This window comes from Cupressus sempervirens, chromosome 6, assembly GCF_028749045.1.
Source record: "Cupressus sempervirens isolate cs-2001-9-10 chromosome 6, ASM2874904v1, whole genome shotgun sequence".
In the NCBI taxonomy this organism is placed as follows: domain Eukaryota; kingdom Viridiplantae; phylum Streptophyta; class Pinopsida; order Cupressales; family Cupressaceae; genus Cupressus; species Cupressus sempervirens.
In genome coordinates, this window is record NC_143123.1 from 37,946,781 (window position 1) to 37,967,679 (window position 20,899).

The following is a 20,899-nucleotide window of genomic DNA, read 5'->3' on the forward strand; positions in this document are numbered from 1 at the left end:
CACAATTTGTTACACAAAATTGACCCAAGAGGTTGGTATTGATAACAAGTGTCCCAATTGTCATGGACAATGCAACATGTGTAATTGCGATGAAATTATTATGGAGAGGCATCCCTCTATGTTTTCTTATCCATGTGCTATACATTGCTTGAATTTTATGCTAGAGGAGATGGGGAAGATTGGATGGGTTAAAAGTGTGGTTAAAGATGCTAGGCAAGTTACCAACTACATTTGCAACCATACTTAGGTCCTTTATTGGATAAGAGAATTATTTATTTGCAATTTTTTAATTTACTTCTGTAATAATTGACAAATAAAGGAAATGCTACTTCTAGTTGTACAGCTGAGAACTGGTTTTTATTATCTCAGATGTGAGATGAATAGATGGGCTGTCCCTAACAAAGAGTGGGACAAAAGAACTTGTCTTTTCTGCAATAAAGGGGTGCTGAAAACCGAACGGCACTTAATGTTTGATTATGCAGCAGATGAGGACATTCATATACAATATGAAAACAACATGAAGACGAGCAATCTAAATGACCTTATTGAGTCGGCGAGGCTTTAGAAAACTGCGGGGCTCTTGATTATGATCCACAACAGAAGAATCTTCATATGCTAGCTAGTTGTGTTTTTTCCCACCCTTGTAGTGCATGTAGGTAGGAACACAATAGGAGCCTATTTGAGAGCATTCATAAGAGGAGAAACAAGTTCACCACTAAGTGCCTCAATGACTTTGTCTTCATGTAGTGTAATGTTTTCCCTCGAACATAAATGATGAAGGGTCCTCATTATGCCATCAATTAATTCCTTGATCGTGTTGAAGAGCATAATGATATATTGTTCACTAATGAAGATATTGCTTAATTGTAGAGAGCAACAAAGGTTATGCATTAGAGGAAAATAATGTTTTTTTTAAAGGAAACTAGTCCTTGTGATATCAACTTACCTTCTAATTCAATGGCTCAAAAGATTTACATTGGGACGGGGAAGAGAGGATGTTGATTGTATTTGGCTTTTTTAACATAAGTAAATAGCTACCATGTTATACTATTATTTATACTTTTTTAATAATAAAATTTATTGTTCGACTTTGAAATTTCAAAAGTTCAAAATTTGAGATTTTTTAAAATGAAGGTTTAGTTAGACCTTTCAGTGGGCTTCCCGATAGAGGCACGAAGCTTGCAAGCAACCTAGTCCCAATGAGGAACACCGTGGAGAATTTCTCGCAACTTGATATGGGGAACATGAGCGTGAAGGATGAAACCTCTTTGGCCAAGAGCCAAGAAATGAGGGGTAACCATTTTGCCATATTTGCCTGGGGCACAATCCCGATCTCATCTCCTATGATGTCGGAGCCTTGCACATAGCAAGACATGGTCCCTGGTGGGCAATTATGGAGCCATACAACTTCACTAGTAGACCAAGAGCCTGTTGACAAAATTTGAGCTTTTGAGGGCAATATGCAAAAATTTGTGCTGTGGAATCTATCTTTCCAAACTTCGTTATGCATGATGCAACAATTTTTCTTTGCATCTCATAATGTAAAGCATGTTTATGTCAATGATATGGCTAAGTTAAGGGTTTCATCGAACCGTTGGTCTCAACTCTAGGCATTAACCAAGCCTTGTCGGTGTGGCTACAAATGGGGGCCCCACCGTCAATAACCAATAATTCTATGCACAATAGGGGTATGGAGTTCATGAACGCAGTGAGGACTTGAATCCTTATAGGTGCAATAATAGTGCCACCCATAACCATTGCATGCCCTCTTGATTTGTTTATGTAATTTTAAGATGTTATTGATTTAACTTAAAAACTCAAATATTAATTTGATATATTATTTTAATAACCTTCCTCCCTGCTGCCCCCTAACCATCCTCAAAATGCAAACAAAATTGCTGCCCCCTAGATAAGTACTGGTTTCTCCTGGCAAGGAAGAAGGGTGAGAATCAACTAATCAAATCAAATTTTCAGAATTGTGGTTTTGGAACATATTTCTGTCACATTGAAAGTCTTATTTGATGATCAAGGTACATGAAGTGGCAGACTTTTTTTTTTGTTTTTCTGATTTATGGTTTTTAGGGTTATGTAAGTTATTATGTCTGAGATTTTTAGATACAAATAAAAAATGATACCCATTTGATTTTTTAGATTATTCTATCCAGAGTGTCATATATTTGTCAATATTGTTTCTTCAAGTTGCTTGAAAAATGTGATCAAAATTCATCTATTTCATCTAGTGTTTTCAATTGGCAAGCCGTTTGCAAAAAGTAATTGAGAAGATTTGGAATTTTAGTATGGTGCTTTAGAAGCTTTGGAATTTTTTTTATTTTTGAGAATATGAATATATCCGATGCACATTCACAGGATGAAAAAATCTTTCTAAAATAAGATGTGACAAACAATAGACTTTTGTCTTTTCCCACTCTAAGTAGTTACTGTTTTTAGAATGCAATAAAAATGGTAATAATGCTGATGAAAAAATAAAGCCTTTTAGAACTGATTTGAATATTCAAAACAGTGGCTTTCAATTCAAAATTTTATTATGTATTACTGCATCTCTCTAAATACAGTTATTCTTGGACAGGGCCCAAGGCTCTCAAAAAGTTGGTGCAGCCAAAGCATCAAATTCAGGTCCAGTCCACCCACCCGCAAAAGTTACACAGATTGGTGAAGCTGATTCAGCTAACGCAAATGATGACTTTGATGACTTTGATCCCCGTGGTTCCTCTAAGCCTGGTCAGAAACATTCTTTGGAAAGCGTACAGCTATTTATACGAAACAAAATTCTTTTTTTAGTTGGTACAAAATATCGAATATATATTGTATTGTTTGTTTTATATCACATTCTACACCACTTTACTTGTTCTCACAGTATCTTTTATCTTGTTGTCCCTTACCCCGTATGGTTTCATTCCATCAATTGGACTTTTAATTTTTTAAAACACGTGGCTTCCTCTGGTTTTTGAGGAATTGTCTCCTGATTCCTGAAAAGTAAATGCTAAAGTGTAACTTGCTCCCAAGGGTTGGTTGCATCAAACAAGGGTTTTCATAATTGGAAAACTACCTAGTGTGGCTGTTGTGGGGAACCTGTCAACTTACATCTATTATCTAGTGTAACTGTTATCATATATGGTATCTGCTATTATCCTTATAAGGTTTTCTTTAAATTTTAGCAGTAATTAATGCTCTATATTAAAAACAATATAATTGAACCCATACATTCAGTTGCATCGAAGTATAACTACATAAATCCAAACTTTCTGTAGAGGTATGTAGGAGTTTTTCATTCTTACGTACATGCTAGTTTTCTATTGTAAAGTCTACTCAGTTTAATTTTTTTCTTTTTGTCAAACTCAGTGCCTAGCTTTACCATATTTATTATGCATTACAAAATTTGAAGAGTTAACTGCTTATGGAATTGTAAGATGATCACAAATCAGGTGACTAAGATGGGAACCTCAATTTGATACTTAAAATATTTTCTTAATAAAGAGGGTAGATTTGCATGACAGAATAATATCTTGGACTGCTGACAATGAAAATTTTGAAGTTTGTTCTTTTAAATTTTATTTTGCATGTTACCATTAAGGACTTGGGACTGATGTTCAGTCTACAGATCCTACTGGATATGTTCGTCATTTTTTTTTATGAACATATTGGGATCTTTAGGCCCCTCCCATCAGGCCTTTTGGGACTGGGACTGCCATTAAGCTGAATTCTCATCTTCCTCGCACAAATATATTTTGGCCTTCTGGCAAAATTAGTCAATTACTGGGAAAAATAAATGACCTTCAAATGTAAGTATTGCTGCATGAACTTCTTATATATTATGAATGATGATGATTTATCATAACCAAAACGCATTATGATATGATTTATTGAACAATCTGTAATTTGGATTCTCATGGCTATCAATTATCATGTACTTCACTTATTTACGTGCAATAAATAATAGTGTAAATGAAGACACCGATGACTAGTGCCCCTTATCCACGAAATATTTAGTGTTTTCAGCAATAGTTTGCAGACTTAGACTCGTAGAGTACTCGATAAGCCCAAAATTTTCAACTCAGCAAAAACTTGGAGGAAACTCAACAAAAACTCGGTAACTTAGAACGAATGAAAATTTAAAAGTGAAATTCAGTTACAAAATATATTAAATTAAAAATTGACGGCTTGGAAGAGAAAATGCATGGTTTTAGAGAAAAATCATGTTGAAAACACATTTTAATCAGCATTTTATCTGCATTGACATTTTTACCCATGGTTTTTTCGTCTCTATAAAAACACGAGGGTTAAACTTGTGAGTACTCGGCAACTCTGGGAGTACTCAGCAATCAAGCATTGCTATTAGCTGTTTGATCCACAAACGGATATTCAACATCAGTTACAAAGGATAATATGTCAGTAAGGAATTCATTACAAATTTTGGACATGCCTGGACTGAACATTACCTAGATATTGATGTCCACAACAAATAGAGAGTTGGATGACTGGGTGGAACTGTAATTTTCTGTTTTAAAGTCTAGCTACAGCTGATGGTCAAACTGCTCACATACATGCCAAAATAGAAAGGGCTATGTTCCAAATGAGGCATTCAGGTGTTTCTTCTTTGGCTTTTCAGTATCTGTATATGTTTTAAGGGTTCCTTTTAGTTGATCCTATATAATTGCGTTAATTTGTCAAAGTTGTATTTGGTGTAAAGTGCAATAAGGAGGTATACAGTATTGACAATGTTGTATGAGTATTTGGGCATCAAGGACGTTATGTAAGATGCCCCTGAAGGCCTTTTCAAGGCAGCAAACCTGTGAAACCAAACAAAAATATATTGATTTGCACACCAAACTGTTCATATATTAAGGCTTAACAACAGTTTTTTGAGAATTTCAGGATGTTCCTAAGAAGAGGGACATTTTTGAGACATCCCCTTATTTGAATATTGTAATGTTTATTTAATGGTCATCTTAGTTAGTCTACAGTTTATTAGGTAGTTTTTTTTTTGTCCTCAGTTGATGATTGTTCATAATAGAAACATTGTCTTCGTAAATCTATATAAGGAACTTTCAAGTCCTCTGTTTAATACATCGATTTATCATAACACGGTACCAAAGAAATTTGATGGGATTTCATTAAATTTGGCGATTTTTTGAAGAAAACATTGAGCCTCTTCTGATTTGGATTTTTTTCCAGAAACTTGTTTTTCTATTTTTTTCAAATAAAAATCATTGGAGGTATTTTATGAAAATTTTGTGGTTGGTCTTCAAAGATTTTTATTGATGAAAATTGGGAGTCTGCTCAAGGATTTTGATTGTGTTATTTCTTGGTTTGAGCAAAAGTCTATGATTTTTGTAGGCTGTACTTGCATGTATTTATATATGATTTTTGTGGGTTGCATGTTCTCACATGTGCTGTTTTACCATGTGAAGTCTCATGTTTTGTCACATGAAGGTTTTTATGTGGTGGGTTTCAATAAATTTTTCCTTTAAACATTTATTTGTTGGGTTTACAAATTTTTTGTAAAAAATCATTTATTTGGTTTTACTATTTTTTCCTCAAAAATAATGCTTTGTATGTTGATCCTGTTGCTTCCGAAAACTGCAGATTGGAATCCTACAAGTCTTGCCAACTCCATGTTGGGATATCCAATTGGTTATGGCCAACTTGATGGGATTGATCGATGCGATCCAAATCCACTGCACTTCTGGCTTTGCACAACCATGGCGGGTGTACTTGATCCTGGACAACAACCTTAAATCCAAGATGCTTAAAGCAGATTGGTTAGAACACGAATACTACAAAAGTTTTCCAAATGGCAATAATTATAGAAAACTTCAAATTTGCAAATTATGAACTGAGAACAAAAGTAAATGATTGTGTAAATGTGATAATATTTTAAATAAAGAATAATTATAGATTAATGCAACAATTGTGCGATATTTATTAGGAGACAAGAAGATTCAATTGTCGTATACACTTGTAGGTTTATCATGGCATCGATGTCTTACAAATAATGTGCATATTGCCTTAACTTGCATGATGGAATCATCACAATTTCTGATTTCCAAATCTCGGCGACTCAACTGATTGACCTTGAATTCCCCTATCAATTGTTCATGCTTTTCATTCATGTCTCTTATTTTCTTTCTATTTAATCAGCTCAGATCCATATTGGTTCTATGATGGACTATGCACATCAGACATTCAATAAAGTCATAAGCATCAAGAGGATACATACAACATCCTTTTACTCTCTTCATATAAACAATTCGTAGGTGTCTTGAAGAAGCCAACTTTGTTTTCTCCCAGTGTTTATAATCTCTGATTTGAAATCTGTGTTATTTGTGAATAAAACATGGCGATTGAAGCATTTATGACGATAAATGCCTCTCTCTATACTATTATCTGAGAAAATCATTGGGAGATTGCATGAATTATCTTCCTGAATAAATTGGTGCCGCTTCTGATATTGAAAATATGCCCATCATCAAATATCACTAATCAATTACTTCAGTGGCTACTTCATATAATTAAATCAAACCCAAAACTCACTACCTTTTATCATATACACTTCATACTTGATTAGGGGTGCCATATCCCTGGCTATCAACAACGGTATTGTTTTTGTGTTATTGTAGCTACAACCACGTATTTAGACATTGCCAGTTGCTATTGCCTGATGTAAACTCCTACAAGAATCATTATTGGTGTGTTCTGACTATTCTCCTCCCTTTCCTATTGCCAAGTGAAAATTCTGAGATTGTATACAGGATTAATGACATATAACCATATATATTAGCAGAATATCTGTGCATTGATCATTTTATATGTACAACTGTTACATGCAAATTTCACATCTGCATAGAATCCGTAAACAAGCTCTTGTTTGAGGTGAGTAATCCTTGTTATGATCTGAAGATGGGATATTGATCTCCAACATGTCTTCACAAATGGAGACTATAATTTTGGGCTCCATCAAATCTATGTCTCAGATTTTGTTTTCTAGTTTTGATTGATTTTTCACCTCAAAAAACGTGTTTTGTTTTTTCTGATTTTTCTCCAAAAAAGAAATTGTGGCTTCTTTCACTTTGTTTTGGGGTATCGTGCTCATCTACAAAAAGGGCTTGGGGATTTTCCTCAAAATTGTGGTTTCAATTTCATCTGTGTCCTGCCATAAGGAGTAATAACTTTCTACTCAACATCATAGTTTTTAGGTCATTAATATTTTGTAGATCCAAGGAGAGTCTCAATAGTAGCAAAATGTTCTAGCAAATTTGTGACCAAAAGACTGTCACTTAGGGGAGGACAACTTGTATTGCTACCAAAGTTTTGTTTCCAATGATCCTGTTGTAGAAGTTTCATGCGCAACTTTGGAAATTTCATATCAACTCAACATTAGTCGAAGCAATGTTTAGAGTTTTGATAAAGTGCTCGTAAAATTTAGGTAGACTCTTCAAGGTGATGACTACCATATCTTCTTCCTCCACTTTTTGACCAATAGCTTCAAGTTGATCTCTGATGTCCATAATCTTCGTGAGATGCTTATATAATGATACATTCATCCATTATGATGGAGAACAGCTGGGTCTTTAGGAAGAAGGCTAGATTCTTGTCTGTTGTCTCATGCAACTTCTTCAGATGCTTCCAAATTTCTAATGTTTACTTGCTAGAAGGAATATGAGGAAACATGTCATGCGTGACAAAGAGCTTGAGAAGCATGACAACTTCTCGATTTTGGTCATCAAGCTTGTTCTGGTTTGATCTAGCTGTGGTAGGAAATGTTTCTGTTCCCGAAAGATCATCAAGGCAACACTATTCAAAGATTGTTAGAATGCGTTGCTTCCAAGTTTTATAATTTTTGTTGTTGAATCTCTTACTGCTTTCCAACATCAAGTTTGTCAATGACACCATCTTGCACATTTCCCAATGCATGAAAAATGAAACCAAAGAAGAGGTGACAACATAGAAACTGAAACACGAATCCTAATGCATAAAACAAAGGTAGATGTAGGTACAAACTTCAAAAAACAATTAACGATGGCTGACAGTTTTTTTTAGCTGACCCAAAAAATATCATCAAAGACCCATAGGAGCTCCCAAACAACCCACAAGGAAGCTGTAATCAAAAATTTTTTTTGACCAACATAGAATATGAGGTATGGAAAACAAGGCACAAAGAAAAATCTGATAGCAACCTAATTGAGCTTTTGAAAACCCCACCAAAGAATCTATAGTCAATTGGCAACTTGGCCAAAAAATCAAAAGCATATGAGAAAACCCTAGTTGACTAAAAATGTTGGTTTGGAAAAGAATAAATTGTCTTGGAAAAAAAAAGAAAAACACAATGTGATGGTGGATTTGAAGGGTGTTGTCTGTAATTCAACAATAACAATGGTTGTTGGCAAAATGATATGCAGAAGAAATTGCAGGTAAAAAATCACCTAGACTTGGAGAAGGAAATGGTTGTTTGCAAACCCCCTTGTTTGTAGAAGGATGGCCACATGACTTGCAAAGGCAAAGTCAAACGATTTGAAGAGGGGGAAAAAATTGTGTGAGTTGCAGAAAAAGGCTAACGAGAGAAGAGTAAAGGGCCTGGAAAAGACAAGTTTAACCTAGTTGTGATCTCTGCTAATGGATTTCAAGTTGTGAAGAAATCCCTGCAAACTAGGAAGTTGTGATACACTATTATTGAGAAGTAGTTGGTAAAATATTTGTTATATTAACAAGTGATCAGAAATATTATTATATAGATTCTAGAAGAATACAAAATTATCAAGCTTCTTATAAGAAACTAAAGAAGATTGTTGAAACGATCTCATCTAAATAATTTACATTTTATACATAGATGACCGTCAAATAGTTATTAAATAATATTCTAATCACTCTTCTTGGTCTTTTAAGGGATTTCTTAACATCCCCAAACATCCCAATATACCTTGGCCATCTCCATATTAGGGTGCCTTTGGCATTAAAAAAAGTAAAATAAAAAAAATGACCTGAGGATTGTGTTTGTGCACATTTCTATGCAAATGGAAAGTACAAGAGTCATGATTACATTGGAATAGAGTCACTATATAAAACATGAGCTGTTAAAGGCACATATTTAGAATACAGCCTTGGCCTACTCGATTTTACCTTTGATTTTTAGCAAAGAGGGATGAATAGCTAACCCTAATTGAATGATAGTTAAGGTAGGCTTGTCCTACAAACTGGCAGGATTAATGCTTTGATATTAATTTTAATGACCCCTTTCCGCTACAATAACAATTGCAGCAAATTAGGTTTAGGGTTGCAACTTTACCTAGCAAAATATCTCCTTAAACAATGTGGTGTTGGATTTGAATCTCGCAATTACAACTCATGAAACAAATACGCACATATATGCATCCAACTACTAGGTTTTGCCTTTTCCTAGCAGAGGTTCATGTGCTTCGAGAGGTCGTCAGGATATTGAAGCATCATTATTCTCAGTTGGTAACTAACAGAGATTACCTCCTTGAGTGGGGTAGCACTTGGTTGAGCTCACCCATGAGCTTGAGGTGATTGTGGACTCTCTGCAGTGTGCTTAGTTAGCTTTCCAGGAGTCACAATCACATTTGGATGAGATTACTGTGGAAATGGAGCAGGTTCAGTCTACACCAGCCCTAGGCCCAGTTCAGTTACATATAGTGGTGGTTGGTGGAAAATTTACTTCCACAGATAGGGGTGATGGACGTGATAACGAGGCATTTGCATCTGTCTAGGTTGGGAGTTCAATCGATGTAGAGGAGATGGGAGCAACAACAGAGAGCTATAAAGTGTTTCCTGTTGTGCCAAGTTCCCTAGTAGTTAGCACACTGACAGATGGTATAGAGTAGGTTATTGATAGTCTTGAAGTGATAGTAGTGGAACCTTCAGAGTGTTGTGTGCAAACTCCTTACACTACTAACGCTTCTTTATAGGTTGGGCGATTTGGGGATGAGCTCTCCTGGGGATTTGTTTCCCTCTGTTGGAAGCAAATGTAGTTTTTCATCTCTTACAATTGATAACATTGGTACAATTGATAACATCGGGCAGTTGGCAATGGTTAGCTATCAGTGGGATTAGCTGTGACTTGCAGGGGAGTAGGTTGATGCTTCCTCATATAATTTCTACTGCACAGAGTTGTTCTTGGAGTATCCTTTGGAGAGTTTAGATTTGTAGGAGGGACCATGCAAAGCCTCTAAGGGTACCCTTATCTACGTCTCTTGTGGTATTCGGTGATTGGTGGGAAAGGTTGTAGAGAGTCGAGAAATTGTCTACAATACTTACCCAGAGGGATTTTGTGGTTAGTTTTGTTGAGAGGTTTGCCCAAGATTTTGCTTGCCTAGTAGTTTGGATTTAGAGATTGGAGCCATCTCTTGATTCCTGGTTTGGTATTGATGAGCCTCTAATAGGGATTAGAGCTTTTTAGAAGCATTATACAGTGAGGAATATTGATCATTTTGATTTTGACCTATAGGTAGAGGGTTTGGTTTCACACCGGTGTGGGTTGGCTCCAATTTCATACCATCCATTATGTAATAAGTTAGCACCATCTTTTGTAGATAGGATCAACATCTGCAAGTTAGATCACTTGCAGTGTCGACACACCCATAACAACTTAGTAATGGTTGGAGTTGGTGGTAGTGTTTCAAGTACCTATGGTTGTTACCATCTCTACAGTTCGGTTGGGTGTGAGCGTCAGTTAGATGGGGACTTGGGTGTTGACCGAGTTGGTGTTTCAGCTGGGTTGAGTTCTGATGAGTTGTTTTCTCCATCAGCACCTACAATTAGTTTCCAGATAATTTTGTCATTGATATTAGTTATTTGGGTGTTGGTGCTACAAGAGTCGATTATGCACAATAGGGAAATTATACAGTTTTACCATTGGGATCCGGGTGGACTGTGATGTTTGTTTTTACTCCTAGATTGCTTGGTGACAAGCAATCTTAGAGAAGGGGACTGTAATGTCCCCATTTTTGAGTTATGACAGATTTGATGGATCTAGTCTATTATTGTGTCTTTGTAGGTTGATACCAGTGTGTAGAGGACCTTGTTGTAGAGTTAGTAGGCTCTTCAGTGGCCTTGGATTTTGGCTCCAGTTGAGGCACTTACTATCATCAACACTTGGTTCCGATGACCTTAGATGAGTTAGAGGAGTTGAGTGATGCTCTCAATTTTTATTTCTCTTTTTTGATTTGGGCTCCAAGAATCTTTGAGGGAGCATTTATTTTTAGTAAGTCACCGTGTCAAGTTCATTCATCATCTTTTGTCATCAGGATCACTTGTCTTTGTCAGATTTCAATTCTGATGCTTCTTCAGTCATTTTTGCCAGATAGGTGAATTATAATTATTATTCCACTAAATTTGTTGAGGTTGCTACTTTTTCTAATATTGTATATTGGCCGCCTTAGTGTCATAGCTTGTTGGAACTGGGTTGAAAAGCTTTAAATTGTGGGCACAAGAAACAATGACCTTGTGTGTGAGAATATCATAATATGGTTGAAGCGGTAATTTTTGGAGCCAAAGGGAATTAATAAATTGTATTATTCAATTATGTGCCTAAGTATAAAACAAAGAGGCTTTTAAGTGAAAGGTGTCTTGAAGAAGCCATCTTTATTTATTATAAAAGCAATTTTTTTTTGAGAAGGCATTCTTGTCTATTGCTTTTGATATATTTTGGTAAGGACTTGGGTTTTCTGAATTTCTTGAGGACTGATTCCTCTTGAATGGTTAATCCATTTGCTGCTGTGGTATAGCAAATTGGATTAGCATTTTCAATGTGAGTTTTGCATTCACTTTATTGCTGAAGTAAAGTGCACTAAATTATTTCTTCAATCTGATTTTGGGCGTCTTCCTGTTCTGTATTCACTGTGTTTTGGAGGGTGATTTGTTACTGTTGTTGGATGCCAGTATTGACATCTCTATGCTTCTGTGATCACACTGTTAGGGCCTGCAATTACATATTCAGAGGCTGCATTTGAATTTGTACATGCTGCATTTCATTGCTGGCGTTGGAAATCTCAGCTGCATATTGGGTAGTGATTTGGCACCATACTAGGCAGCATTATTTCTTTTGCTTGCTGCGGACTTACTGTGGAATTGTGGTGTTTCATGATAATACTGTTGCAAGTCAGTTTATCACAGGTTCCTAATCTTATTTGTAATTCCATTTACTATTGCGCTGCTGCAACTGGATTACTACAATGCTGATATACAGGTTCTTGTAATTGTAATTTTATTAGTATTAAAAATATAATTGCAGTATTGAGTTACATACTTAGTGGTCTTTTGGCAAGACATTACTGGTATTGTATTTCAAGATCTTTTCAGCATTTTACATTTTTCAAAAGACAAACAGTGGTTCTATTTCTTCCTGGAATCAGCGGTTCGGAATTGAAAGTGATAATCAAATTACCAACATATATAACCATAATGGTGATATCACTATAAGTAGTCTGGACATACAGATTTGAGTAAGAAGGATTTCTTTGGAAATCTTGATGTGTGAGACACTTGTTAATTTTGTGTATCATGCTAGAGGAACCTGTTTAAAGGCATAGAGCGCCTTCGCTAACTTCATTACTTGGTGTTCTTTACTGAAAACCTTGAATGCACAAGATTGTGTCATGCACACTTCTTGTAATTCACCATTTAGGAGAGCATTCTTCATGTCCCTTTGGTGGACCTTCTAGTCACATTGAGTCCCCATAGCAAGGACTAATCTAATGGTACTCATCTTTTAGCAGGAGTAAAAGTCTCTTCATAATCAATTCCTTCCCATTGAGAGAAGCATTTGGTAACAAGACGAGCCTTGTACTTAAAGTACTATTAGCTTTGCAGATCAATTTTGCAGTCGATGGCTTTCTTTTGTGTAGGAAGATCTTACAGAACCCAAGTGTTATTTTTCATTAGGCTATGATACCCAGTGTGCATAGCTTCTTCCTACTCAAGTATCCCTTTTACCTTTGTGTATATTTGAGGTTCATACGTACTGTAAATATTGGCCATGAGAGTAAAATTTACATTTAGAAGGTTTTCTGTTCTTATAATCAATTCTACCCTCGATGAACTCATCATCATGAAGATTGCCAATCGTCTTAACCCACCATTTAGGGTGGAGATGAAAGTGCTAACATTAGAAGTAGGAGGTGCAATGAGATCATCATCATCAAATAAATATTGAGCAAAATTAGTTTGTGTGGCTACATGTCTGGGTGAGCCTGCAGGAAAAGGAATTGGTGGAGAGGCTTGAACAGGGATAGTTGAAGCCTTCTTAGTTGAGGCCTTCCCATTAGGCGGACCTAATGGGAGATGGATTTCAAGTCTAGAGCTTGGAGAGACTAATCCTTTGAATTCATAACTAGAGGAGAGAGCTGAAGTTACCATTTTACCTCATCAAAGACCACATTGCGATGGAAGATGGGACGATTAGTCCTAATATCAACTAGGAAGTAGGCTTTGTGATTATCATTGTAGCCTGTTAGCATGAGTTTTTGGCTCATGGGATCTAACCTGGTGTATTTAGAATCAAGGATCTAGACAGTGGAGCCAAAAACATTGAGATGAATAATTCTGGGCTTACGACCTGACAAAGCCTCTTCTAGAGGCTGCTTCATGACAATCACTGTAAGAGAGTGTTTGATAAGATAGACAATAGTATGGACAATTTCAGCCCAAAATTTCTTTGGAACCTACTTGTGTTCGAGCATAGATCGGGCAATTTTGGTGATTGTGCAGTTTTGACGCTCAAGAACATCGTTTTGTTAAGGGGTGTATGGTGTTGTTAATTGGCTCTTTATACCATGTTGATTCCATTTGTCTATTCTAAGAGTAATAAGATGTTGACTAGACTCTATTTCTACAAATGATTTGAACTTTTGAAATACAACAAACATCGCTAATTTTCGACAAAGGAAATACACCCACATTTTACGAGTGAAATTATCAATAAAAAGTAAAAGAAACTTGGACTTAGTAATAGAGTGAGTTGCCATAGCTCCACATACATTAGCATGGAACAACTATAATACCTTAGAATTTCTCCACAAGTAGCCATCTGAAATAGGAGTGCAATGTTGCTTCGTAGCCTATCATGCTCTGCAAACTTCAAGATTCTGGGTCTAAATTGTTGCCAATCCAATGACAAGATCTTTCTAAACAAGTTGAGAAAGATCATACACATTCAATTGCCCATACTATTGATGCCGAAGTGTACTTAAAGAGGAGTGATGTGCTACCAGAGCAAGCTCTTGAGAATCCTCAGTGTCAACAAGTTTGGGAAGACCATGATGTTCAACACTAATGACAATTGTGGATCGAGTTTCCCGTTCAATGATACTCCACTGAAGGTCTCATCAAGCCAAGGAGGATGTCTTAGGATTTGACTGGCGAAGAGAAGATTGAGTTCCATGCTTCGAACATAGTACACATCAAGGAACATTTGGTTCCTTCATCTAGATTGAAATTGGATATTGCCCCTGCCAGCGGCAATGTACTCTTCTCTAAAAATAAGTGAATTTGAGAATGGCTAGAAATTTGTGAACCAATCTCGGCGATGAGTGAAGATGGTAGGAAGCACCTGAATCAATATACAAGGTAGAGTATCTTTGACGCAGTGCAAGGTAGGAGTATCCCCAAAGGAGATGTCCTAGCCCCCAGCTATATAACCACACAACGGAAACACAACAGCAAGAAGCAATGATGCAAGATTTGATACCAAATTACAATACTTGATTTATAAAATATAACTGATTACATGCAATATGCCCGACTGTAAGGCCTTTCGGGTTAGGGCCAAATACAATAGCAATTACAATAATAGTTCTGCAAGATCCCTCAAGATCTAATCCAAACCCTAGCTAGCCGAGATCCACACTCTGGTAGAACCCCCAAGGAAGATCTCAACTTGTGTTCGCAAGCCCACCAAGTAATCTCCTTGTTTTCCAAGCCGCAACTACTAGCTCTTCTCAAAATTCACTCGTCTACCACCTCCTCTTCTCCACGATGGATGAATAATATGACTAAAGACTTCCCCATAACCCCTACTTATACCAATCTAAGCCACAAGTTGGCCCAAAACACAAATTAAATACAAATACATAAATTAAATGCCACAAGCCGGCCTGCAACAGCAATTAAATGTCTAGAAATTGATATCCGAGTAAAATTGCGATATCTCCTAGCTTCGATTGAATTAAAACTCGTGCTTCAAATCGTAGGTAGAAATCTAGGTCCTCTACAACACCTTAAATGTGCAAAGGCTGATTCCCCAAGGAAAAGTGCACATCCATCCGGAAAGTCACACAAAGCAGACTGTCGCACAAAACTGCCAGAAATCGATACTTCAGGAGAATTGCCATATCTCCCAACCTATAATCAATTATAACTTGCACTCTTGACACAAGGAAGTACTCTAGGCCCTCTTCAATCTCTGAAGTGTGCAACCTCTCATTCATTAAGGATAATTAGTTACATGGTCTACAACAGGCACACAGAAACCAAAAAAACACAGTTCCAACAGCAAGGTAAAAACAGTTCAAACTTCAACTCAATCCATCCAATTTCTATGCAATCATGAGGAAAGGTTCTCCAAAGTGTCTCTAACACATCCCTAACCATGAAAACATAGCTTCACCAAAATCCAAGCTCGATGCTCCTCAACACTTAACTAAAATCTCTCCAAACATGCAAGATTGCAGGAAAGCCTAGGATGCTCCTGCATCAATTTTACACGATCTGCAAGTCTCTTAGCCATGAAGGCGTAAATGGCAGATTTGCCTAGCTTAGTGTGCTTCGCAATAGGCACTTGAGGCTGTGAACTAGATTGTTTGGCTTGAGTAGTTTAGCGCTCCTCACACTTGAACTCCATATGACCAAACTCATGGCAGTAGGTGCACTGAACATTTTTCTTTTTTAGGCCTTTTGATGATTGAGCATAAGGATTTGCGAAGAACACTGAGAAAATTGCTAGCTGCCTATGGATTTAGTTGAGAAGGCTTGAGTGGTAGAAGATGAGTTGGTACTATTGCCATATTTTTTTTTTTGAGTGATCTTATTGTAGAAGCATTATACAGAGATTGGAAAACAAGATACCAGAATGAGAGCTTCAAATTGCTCATAGGAAGATGCAAGACTCTTTAGGGTGTTCACCACTATGTCTTCCTGCATTTTTACATCCAACAATGACTTCCAATTGATAACAAATGTCTTTGATTCTATTGAGATGCTCCTCATCATCCATCATGATCTAGAAAAGCATGTCCTTCAGAAAGAATGCACCACTTTTCCTCGAGTATTCATGCAAACCTTTTAGATGGCTCCCAATGATTTTACTAGTAGGAACCCGCAGGAGCTAATTGTTAGGGATGGAAAGTTTGATGAGTATGACAACTTCTCGATTCTGCTTTTTAAATTTATCTTGCTCTTTGTGTGTTTCCTCTCGATGTTTAGTTGTGTCCTACACAATTTTGTCAAGACATGTCCTAAAAAATTGTCTTCATATGTTGCTTCTAGGTATTCTAGTTCTTGCCATTGAATTTTTGACTTCTTTTCAACATAATGTTGGTCAAAGATGCCATTGCATGCTTTTCAAGGTATGAAAAATGAGAAGACAAGATGGTTGAAATCACACATTTGAAAGTGCTGATTACAGAGTTAGATACATGCACATTTTTCAATAAATCACCTGGCACAAAATATGAGGTACACAAATTGAGACACCCAATTTGTTTTGAAGACAGCCTAGTTGAGGTCTCAAAAGTCCACCAAGAATCAATAACCAAAATAAAATTCCGAGTGGCACAAAAATTAAGGCATGAAAACCAAGACAGCCCACAATTTTTGAAGACAACCTAGTCGAGTCCTTGAAAAACCCACAAAGATTCTTGAAATCGGATTTTGAATTTGGCAAGAAAATTGAGAGTTTCAAACAAAACCCTAGCTTGATGCAAAAAAACTTCAAAAATGGCAGAATGCCCCATAGAATCTAGAAATCTTGAAGGAGATTGTTTGAGGATAGAAAGAGACCACAATGATGGTCAAAAATCACCAAGAAAGTGGCCGTTTTGGACATAGATCGACCAAAAAATGGTCGCTGAATGCAATAATGGTCATCGTTTTGTAGACAAGAACAAACTCGCGAGCCAAAGGACGAAAATTTTCGCTGTGGATATGAAGAAAACAAGCACTACAAACACATTTGTACCCCAGGATAACGAGCCAGCAGCAAACATAACCTTCGATAGATGCCGAACCCTGAGCCATAGATCGCGTGAATCATACAAGAGGTTGCATTTTTTTGTTTTTGCTTGAAAAATGACACCTTGTATGGAAAAAATGAATCAGTAGTTGCAGAAGTCACGAGTTGCAACAGTAAAGGTAGAGGTAAGTCACATGAATCTGCAAAAAAATTCAGTTCGTGGCTAAGTTGCAGAAAAACCTTTGAAGATTAATTTTGTTGAGAAAAAGGATAATTTCTTATGAAATTTTAATTTTTTTGAAAATATGTGAACCTTTTTTCTGATACCATATTACAAGAGGTAATCGGTATATAATAGGATGATCTATTTACCCGGAACAAATTGTTCTTATAGAGTTAACAATTTAGATGTTTCTAGAAAAAGCTTGCAAATCATAGAAATAATCTATTATACAAGATATTTACAATATCTAGAATTGACCATTAAAATAGAAACATTTATACTTAGTAGATATTATTTTAATATTTATCATGAATTCTGTAATGTCCCCGTTTTGGAGGTAATTTGATTTAATTAATTTAATTAATTAAGTTGTTCAAAATAATGAATATTTTATGAGGATGACTAATTAATTATTTTAATTAAATAAATAAGTGGTATTAAGTTAATTATTTATAAAGTTATCAAATAAATAATTGTTAAAAGGTAACTTTATATTTAATTAATTTAATAAAGTGACTTGAATAAAATAATATATCATAAAGTCACTAAATAAAAATAAAATAATTTTTGGAAGCTTCTAGATTTTGGGCCAACCTCTTGAGGAAAAAGTATAAATAGACATCATGGGCCTCATTCTCATCATACAGAAATTGATGATCGTTTGATGTGATTATTTGGTGGAGAAGCCAGCTAGGGTTTCAGGCATTGGAGGATCTTTGAGGATGAAAATTCTCATTGGTTACGCAATTTTGAGGCTGTGAGATACCAACTGAATTATTGCTGATTGTGGGCTTTACTTCAAAAGTCCAATCTTGTGCTTCACGGAGGAGATTATTTGAGTACAATAGTTGATGTATTATTGTACTTGCAATAGCTGATGTATTGTTGCATTTGATGGAGAAGTTACTTCAGCAGCTGATGTATTGTTGAGATTGATTATGTTATTGAGCAAGATCATTACAAACCTTCATAATCTGCTGTCATGGAGGTTGATCAGCCTATGTGAGTCTCATGTTTTTGCTCATACCTCTCGATTGAGGAGGCCAATCATTTTGGGTATTGTTGCATTCAATTCCTATTGTCGAGACAATTGTTTTAGGGGCGAATTGGAAGGCAATTAATTACCTAAACTTTTGCTAGGCAAGAACAAGGGCAGCAGCTTGAGTATTTCGATTTGAGCCTGGAAGGTGCCTATCACATTGGATTTTTATTGTTTCTTCATCAACAACATTGGGCGTCATCATTACCAGGTTCTTCTTGCATTCATTAAGTAGTTTGCATTGTTATCATAGGCATTTTAATTGCTGCTATAAGTGAATACTCAGAAAATCAAATTTGGCACTATTGTCAAACAATTGTAAGCCAAGAGTCTTGACCAATTCATAGCATCATTGTAATAGACATTTTATTGCAAAGAAGGAGATATAAGTTGTTGGTCAACTACTATTGTAATTGAATATGGTATTGCCATTCATGATCAACTTATTAGTTTGCATGCCAATTGTTTGTCAAAATGTCATTTGGCTGTAGGTTCTCTTTTTTGACATAAATTATGTTATAATTATGCATACCAAATGTTTGTTAAAATACCTCTTGGCTGTAAGTGCATAAATGTCATCTTAGGTTGCATCCAAAGTGTTTGTCATAATTACTAGTTGCTGTAGCTGCATATTGCAAGTAGTTTCAGTCACATAAATGCATTTAATATTGTCAAAATAAGTTGCATATTGATGTTAGGTCATTGTTTAGTCAATTTAGAGTCATTTGTAAACATTCTCATTGATGCTAATTGAAGAAAAGAGTCATTAAAGCAAATTGAAATGTTATATCAGTCAGATGACCCTTGTATGTGAAGTGTTTGACGAATTCTTCGAGCCTTCAATCAGCATTTTAAAGTCAAATTTGAGTAGGGTCATTACAGTGGTATCAGAGCTCTAATCTTGCCATCCTATGAGAATTGATTTCATTATTTGTATGAGATTATTATCAGAGTGATCAGTATTTCTATTTCTCAGCCATGGATAGATACAGGAGGTCGAGTTCGGGAAGTCGACACAGTAGTAGAGGGAAGAGAACAGAGTTAGATGCTTTGGTGGAAAGTGTTGAAAATTTAAGATTGCATCAATAGCGACTTGCAGAGAGATTGTTGGATCCGGCTACAGTTGATAGGGCAACAAAATATTTTACTTCTGCTTTTAGGAGGCCGACATTAGGTTCGTAGGGGAGAAGACTTGAGATTTCTTCGTCCGCTGATTGTGATGCTAATGTACCATTATCTGTTAGTTTTAGGATCTCTGCAAATGTAATAACATTGTTGTAATTCTATGTGTTTCAATTGCAGATTTCCAAGATATATAAATATATTTTCAAGAGGTATGTCTTGTGAAGAGACATGTCTCTATGGTTATATATGTTAATTAATCACTAATTAAAGCATTATTAATTATAACATATCTATATTATATATTATATATAGCATACAATATATTATATATAATATATATAGCATACAATATATATATATATATATATATATATATATATATATATATATATATATATATATATATATCTATTAGAGTATGTATAATTAATGATTAACAATAACCATAGAAAGGATTAACTCTAAGACAGTTCAATCCGACAGAAGCTACAATTTAACACTCCCTCTTAGCTCTGGAGGATTGTAATAGAATACATTATCACAATAATCTTAGAATGTCATATTAAAGACCTTAATATATATATCACACTAGATACATTATCCTTTGATAATATAAGTCTCAATAAGAAGTCTATATCATAGGTGAGATCTTTTTATAGTAGGCATTGCTTCATGAAATGTGTCAGAACAAACATGCCAACAATATCTAATTCTAACAATGATATGTATATCAATTGTTTTCCACCATAGCTATGACTTAGATACAATCGAAGCTATCTCAACACTCCCTCTTTATTTGGGAAGATTGATATATAATATACTATGTTCTTGAGTATAAGGAGATATCATCTCACTATGATATCCCTAAAATGGCATAACAATATGAATTCATCAACACAGATATGTAAAATTAACATATGGAATTTACTTCAACACACTAAGAGGCTAGAATCCTCAATACTCCCTCTTAAGCAAAGGGAAATTGAAATAAGTTTAACTTACACAATAAGGTGTAATCATCATTATGTTTTAAACTAAGAGAGAGAAAGAAAAACTTAATGGATTTTCATGGTGTTCGGCTATCGTCCAAAAGACCCATGAAGGTTATCAATGTGTCCGGCAAGATCCAGCCCAAAGAACAAAGATAACCCAAACTTTCAAAACAATGGGTTTTCATGGTGTTCGGTTATCGCCCAAAAGACCCATGAAGGTTATCAATGTGTCCGGCAAGATCCGGCCCAAAAAACAAAGATAACCCAAACTTTCAAAACAATGGGTTTTCATGGTGTTTGGCTATCGCCCAAAAGACCCA

At 35.7% G+C, this 20,899-nt stretch overlaps 1 protein-coding gene across 7 annotated transcripts in view; it reads left to right on the plus strand.

Annotated features, from left to right (window-relative positions):
• Positions 1 to 20,899, plus strand: part of LOC149550990 (ENTH/VHS family protein) — a 74,373-nt gene that overhangs the window by 38,152 nt on the left and 15,322 nt on the right. For all 7 annotated transcript variants that reach the window (XM_089786546.1, XM_089786550.1, XM_089786545.1 and 4 more), the window contains exon 9: positions 2,588 to 2,739. In XM_089786546.1, coding sequence (XP_089642672.1) covers positions 2,588 to 2,739 — 152 coding nt within the window. The remainder of the gene's footprint in view (positions 1 to 2,587; positions 2,740 to 20,899) is intronic.